At 35.3% G+C, this 6612-nt stretch overlaps 1 protein-coding gene across 2 annotated transcripts; it reads left to right on the top strand.

Moving 5' to 3' along the window:
- The first annotated feature begins 702 nt into the window (after positions 1-702).
- LOC136412146 (uncharacterized) lies at positions 703-5082 on the top strand. Of its 2 annotated transcripts, XM_066395077.1 has the most exons (6): positions 703-753; positions 2574-2753; positions 4070-4175; positions 4232-4457; positions 4508-4609; positions 4743-5082. In XM_066395077.1, the coding sequence occupies exons 2-6, from the start codon at positions 2576-2578 to the stop codon at positions 4770-4772; spliced, it is 642 nt and encodes a 213-aa protein (XP_066251174.1). In that variant the 5' UTR covers positions 703-753; positions 2574-2575; the 3' UTR covers positions 4773-5082. The 2 variants fall into 2 exon arrangements, 1 of the variants encoding a protein (XP_066251174.1); XR_010752395.1 differs by lacking the exon at positions 703-753 and having other exon boundaries at positions 2033-2753; positions 4508-4668.
- The last annotated feature ends 1530 nt before the right edge of the window (positions 5083-6612 follow it).

Raw genomic sequence — 6612 nt, forward strand, 5'->3', positions numbered from 1 at the left:
GGCCGCTCGTCGTAACAATATCGTATGACTGCAACAATACAAACGTAAGCAACTTTAGTTCTGATAAATTGAGATATTTAATGATTCAGATATGATTGTTCTATGCATCTGACTGTTAAAAATCACAAAATTTTCATGGATTATTTATTTATTTCATTAAGTATGATTGCAAAGTCGAAGGCGGAAAAAAATAATTAAATATCTTTAAAATAATACGAAAATATAACTTTTCACTGCTTAGGTTATCTTTGATTTTCTATTTAAAAATTTTTAATTTCAAAATATATTCTTAAATATAAGTAACAAATAAATGAAACCATCTAAGTTAGTCTTTTTCCATGTTAGCTACTATTTTGTTCCGCAGATTGTTATTCATCATTTATCATTTCAAATCAACTCAGTCTTATGCCTTACGTCATCATTTCTTCAGTATGCCTCTTATAGGTTCAAACTGCATACAAATATTAAATAAACCGTTTAATTGCTATCACATTACTTTCACTTATCACCAAATAGATGGCCCTCTTTATCTTTGCCTAAGCCACACAATTACGGGCAGCCACTATTTTTAGTCACTTTTATCAATATTTATCAATTAACTAGACACTTTTGGGTTATTTTTAAGAACTGATTAGAGATTTTGTCACTTAATGTGGCCCCTTGAGAGCCAGCGGCTGCATTCTTAAACTGTTTTCATTGGTCATAAAATAGCAGTTGAAATTAAATAGAGTTAATTTGATTTGGATTGCCAAGGTAAGAGTTTTTTTTAAGTATTTTTAGCAGATTTTTAGTATTTTAGTAAAAAGAGCTCTAAAACTATTGAGCAAAAAATGGATCAACTCGGATTTAAATATTTAATTTCCAGTATTATTTTTGCGTTAACCAGAATCCCCAGACCACGATCGATCGATCAAAATATGCCATTATCGGACACTAACAGCATAATTGATTTAAGAGCAAGCCAATTTTCAACACCTCTATAGCACAAAATTATTTTGTATTATTAATGTTTTCAACCACAAATTGAAATTAATAACAGTTTATATTTTTTTAACCCTCCCAATACCGGGTGGGGTCGTTGACGACCCCACGCTCTTGTTTTTCTCATGTAAAATTGCTAAAATAAATTACTTCCCCATCAAACTGCAGGAATCATGTCCTCCAACCGTCTGTATTACTTGGAACAGAGTATATTTTTTATAACATAACAATGAATTTATTACGAATTTTTTTTCGACGTCAACTGTGTTAACATTACCGGGAAATAGTTAGTCATGTTGGTTGTTGTATCCACTCTTTCTTTTTGTTTCTTCGCCCTTTTCTTTTCTCACCGAATTTCCCCATCTTACCGCCCATTCAATGCTGAAAGTTTCTGTTTCGCCTAAATGGAAGGACCAAATGTGGTTTGAGGGTAAAGTAACCAAATGTGTGGTGCGGCTCGAGAGATCAGAATTATATGATCCGGCTCCAGGATCAAAATGTATGATCTTTCCCGATGATCGAAATATAGTATGTCTACAAGGTGGCAGCCAAGACGATTATGAATGGGATATTTAACTGTATCTATGATCCAGAGACGGCTAAATAATCCTAGCGTTCCAAACAGACTTGCAAAAGAAGTTCATCAATCAATGAAGCGTTGTTGACAATCTGTCCACGCGGAAGAACAAGTGAAAGGAGAAGCAAGGGGAGATGGCTCAGAGGAGGAGCTACAACAACCTCCTCCAACCAGTCAGAAAAAAAGAGATCAAGGTGTTACTTCTGCCCAAGAAACATTGAAGCCAAAGTCAACACCAAGTGCCAAAATTGTAAGAAATTTGCTTGCGAAGAATATCCATTATATGCAATCAGTGTAATTAAGGTTTCTAAGCCTTTTGGATTTTGCTAATTTGCTGGAATGCTAATTTTTTATTGATAACTTTTTTAAATAGCTTATAATTTATTGAACTTGATTTCCTTTATTCGTAGCGCTAATTCATAACTTATTAACAAAAAATTGGGGAATAAAGGAGCACACCCGGTGTATATTTTTTTTAGCGTAGATATTAAAGTAAAAATCGTCAAAAATATTTCGTGTCACAAACAAATGGAATAAAACTTGTATGATATACGAAGTGTTCGGTTGCGTGCATGCGGCATTTAAAATCTGCGCCCTCATGCTGACAAAGGAAATTCGACAGTTTTAAATCGAGTTTTATACATTCATAATCCGCAAGGGACAAAGGAATAAAAATAATGAGGGATCAAGGGGGAAATACCAATATGTTCATGGATGGTAACCTGATATCCAGCCGGAAAATTACAGAAGTAATAGCCACACTAATATTTAATATCTGGAAAATTGACAATATAAAGGAAATAGTTCTCGGATATTTGATACGTCACGGTTCGTTAAATTATATTGGCCCCAAAAATTGGGGGAAATGTGAATATAAAAACTGGAATTTCATACAAAGCTCTTTCAGTGCTCAAAGGGCCTTTCTTTTCAAAGCCAACGTATCGTCAAGTTTTTTTTTAGCCTCTTCTCAAACAATAGGTCTGATCACATTTCTGCACGTTTGGGGGGATTTTAGGGATGTCAATAAACTTTCGGCTAGTCATTCTCTATCTTCTGTTATCGCTGTGGCTGACATCTCTCAATTGTGAAGCCAGACGCAGGGATCCAGAGTTTAAGGTGGCTCTCAAGTACTGCGGATCCAGACTCACTCAATATCTGCACGAATTTTGTGACGTATTTTATGGACTTGGAGATCGTAAGTGAAATTAGTGTAGATCATTCGTACTTTGGCAACAGCTTTAATTCCAATTTCGCTAAAATTTTCATTCTGACTCGTCAAAAAACGCTAAAACTAATAGCGTTTTGTATTGCCAAATCCAGTGCAGAACTAACACCAACAAATTATTTCTGCACTCATTTTTTCAATGCTATAAATGCACAAAAATATTTATTCATCTGAGAAGTGCGGAAAATAATGCATTATCGCACGCTGATAGCAGCAATCGGTAATAACACGTTAAGAAGCGAGTTTGGCGAGCGGTAAAGTGGAACTTTCAACTTGCAACTGCGAGCGGTAGAACCACTTTTTAGCCCACTCCTAGAAAAAGTGTATGATAGCGTGATTACCTATATTTTCTTTAATTCTTTTGCGAAGAAGTGCAGTTTCTAATAGATTTGATTTGTAGGGTTGTTGGTTATAATTTGGTGAGTTTGTAAGAATTCTCTTAATTCTTGTTAAGCGCTTAGGGAACCTGCCGTTGCTACTAAAGCTCTATTAAGTGACTCAATGTTTTTTCGCCAAATTCGCTTATAGCTAGTTTAAAATTCCACAAAACTTCATTAGCCAAAGCGGCTTTCTTCTCAAAATGCAACTTCATTTTAAAGTAGTTAATTTAAAAAGGATCCCCTTAATAATAATTATTTTAGAAAATTTTACGCTGCCATGAAAGTCTACTAAACTGCTCTGTACTTTTTTCCAAATGTCTTTAATGGGTGCAGCAAGCTTACTTTACAGTAAAAAGTGCATTGGCGTAGGCGATTTTTCTTAATTAGTTCTTGATATTGTCAGAATTCTTAATCATTTCAATAACAATCGTTACTTAAAAAATATGACGCTGCCACTGGAAATTGTTTAAATTACTTAAAATTTTTTCCAAATTTCTTTTAAATTTTTGCAAAATTTAATCGACTTTTATGAAAAAGTGGACTAATCTAATCTAAACTAAACTTAATTGGGTTTTGAGTTCAACTGTTTTGTGTCTCTCCCCCATAGGGTATAGCATTGAACACTCTTAATTACCATAAATTCACCCTCTTAGCAACAGATACGAAATCTAAGGCAAAACATTAGGGCGCGTGAAATAGGACCATCGTGACAGATCACATTAATTGATGCCTTAAGGGCCGGAATTTATGAATCTTCCTTTAAGCTGCTCTTCTATAGCTCTCGAGTCTACATTGATTTTATAGGAAATTAAGGACCAACTGGGCATCAAGACGAATATACAGCGGGATTACAAGGGATTATTCGTTATTCCGGAAAATTAGGTAAACTAATTAGAGGAATTTTAGGGAGGCCCACTGACCCAAGAAACCGACAAGAACTGAATGAAGATTGTTGCGTCAGCCCTTGCAGCATTTTATTCATGGTCTTGGCCTACTGCAAGATCCCGAAAATGTAAGTGCATGTGACCAATTTCTTGTCCCTTGCTCATACGTTATGTCCTTGAGCAGTGAAGTTATAAGAAGTACTTTTGGAGAAGAAGAATTCAATTTGTATCAAAATCTCAGAATGAACACCACCATAAGAAGTATGGAAGCATTAAATGAGACTTTGTTAACCACTACTTCACCAACTCCTGTTACTGAATCTGATCCGAATCGGAACGTTAGAAGGAAGAAGCACATTAGAAAGCGCAGGATAAGGAAGAGTAGATGCAGCTGCGCCAAAAATGGGAAGGTATAGTTTTCTCTTGGGGTGTTTAGTCCTTAGTACATTCCATTCTTCAGATGGAGAAGAAGAAGAAGCTGTTGCTGGCTAGAGCTGTTCCAGAATACATAGTGGGGATATCAGACTATGAAGAAAATGAACCAATTATCATAGAAGCCCTAGTGTGATCCATCGATTTTTTAGTACTAAAATTGACAGGGGTGTGTGAAAATAAATTAATGTATCTGTTAGTAAATTAAGTTCCTGCGTCGGGAATTTGTTAAAACATGGCACTCAGTGTTGGTGTATTTTTAGATTGTGCATTATTCGAGGTGTTTGCAATAATAACGCAGTATCTGGTGCCAAGCCTTGGTCGGAATAGTAAATAGATCAAGCGAATTACTGGTAAAACGATGATGGACTTCTCCACATCGTTGATCGGAATATTTCACAAAAAGATTTTCAGATTCCAGGTTTCACTTGGTTGATTGGAAGGAAAGGGATTCGAATGCACGAAACATAGTTTCCAAGAAAGTGCTTTGCCAGATAAAGACGAAGGTTCTCTCATTATTCTTATTTTCTAACCTGTAGATTGCGTTTCCATGGAAGTAGGTCAGAGTTTTGAATTACAGTTTCCAATTTGGGGGACCATTTCTTTTAGGCAGAAGTGGACAAATTCAATAATAAGTAATCAATAAATAAATGGACTGGATTTTGAGCTAGGATGTAGTCAGAGTAAACTGGATAATCATTCAAAGAAAAATTTTAACAGAAAAGTGAAATATTTATGGAATTCAATCCAATCATTGCATTATTCCAAGTATAAAATAATAAAATTATCACTGCAAAGACAATTTACTGATAGATTCTGAGTATGAGCTGTAGCTGACCTGCTTAATAACACAATTTTTTAATTTTTTTTTCACTGACCGCATTTCATCCCTGAGTTGTCGGGCCAGAACCATGGGAATCACGGCTGCCTCACAGATTTTTCCTACATTACGCAATAATCCGATATTCCTCCTTTTGGGAGTCTTTGATACCCTTGATGGATTGTTACAAACTGACCTTTCAGAGGACCAATTCTCGAAATTCAAATGGAAATATTCCAGCTCATGTCGAAATTATCATCAAAGTAATTTAATCTATGGAATTTCCTTCTTCCTTATTTCTTCTTAAGAAATTGAATCTTTAACTGGAAGTAGACATCAAATCCAAGCCATAAAGTCAAGGCTAAATCCAAACTTTTAGTCTTAGGTTTCTTGTACACACCTTCTACTTTTCTTTGACTAGGGTGCAGATAATCTCATCTGGGCACATTGTTGGTTGCTTGGTGGTTTTTTTTACTTCCACCTTTTTCGCAAATATATATTTTGGGACATCTTCATTTTCCTTATTCCATTCTGTTTAATTCTTTGCACATACTTTTAGTTCTATATATTAAATCCTTTCCATCCGCTTTGAACTTACTTTTCTTTTAAGCCTCTCGTTGCCTTCTTGTTAACTTCATTCTCATTTCTATTTGCGTAATTTAAATTTCTCAAAAAATAAACATAGAAGCATTGAACTCCGTCTTTAAAAAATCCATTGTAATCGTGTTGGGCAATATGAAATTCCCCTCAGTGTGATGGATTTTTTACCGTTCTGCCTTCCGCAGATTATCTAGCGATGTTTCTCCAGGGTGATGTTCAAAAATAGGTCGTTTGCCTCTGAACATCTTTTTGTCCTGGAGCAGCTGCTTTCAAAAATTTGCTGGACAACCTGCTAAGAATTGGTTCACTGCAATATTGGTCTTGATCGTGCTGGCGTGTCTCTTGGGTAAGCCTGCTTAGTTTCCTCCTAAAGACGTTCCAGTTAAGTCTTGAATTTCTTGCTAGATCTTCGTTTTGCATTTTGATTTTGACGCGATTTGAAGAAATTAATGTTAAATTTTGAATACTATCAAAAACTGAGTCGTTTTAAGGTTCTTCGCGAACTGCAAAACGAGATTCATCAGATTTTCAGTGGACTCTGATAAAAATTTAGTTCCCTCCAGATTTCTGGAATATCATACAAAACAAGGGCTTCTCCGATTGCGCATAATTCATCGTAATTGATTTTCCTATGTATCATATAGGTCATCGTATATTTCCATCCATATAGGGGTTAAACAAATATTTCCCACACTTGAAAGTTTCATACATAA

Source organism: Euwallacea similis, chromosome 11 (genome assembly GCF_039881205.1).
Source record: "Euwallacea similis isolate ESF13 chromosome 11, ESF131.1, whole genome shotgun sequence".
Lineage (NCBI taxonomy): Eukaryota > Metazoa > Arthropoda > Insecta > Coleoptera > Curculionidae > Euwallacea > Euwallacea similis.

Coding starts and splice junctions, on each gene's coding strand:
- LOC136412146 (XM_066395077.1), top strand. CDS start 2,576: ATGTCAATAAACTTTCGGCTAGTCATTCTCTATCTTCTGTTATCGCTG. Junction 2,754..4,069: donor ATTTTATGGACTTGGAGATC/GTAAGTGAAATT, acceptor GAGGAATTTTAG/GGAGGCCCACTGACCCAAGA. Junction 4,610..4,742: donor CAATTATCATAGAAGCCCTA/GTGTGATCCATC, acceptor GTGTATTTTTAG/ATTGTGCATTATTCGAGGTG.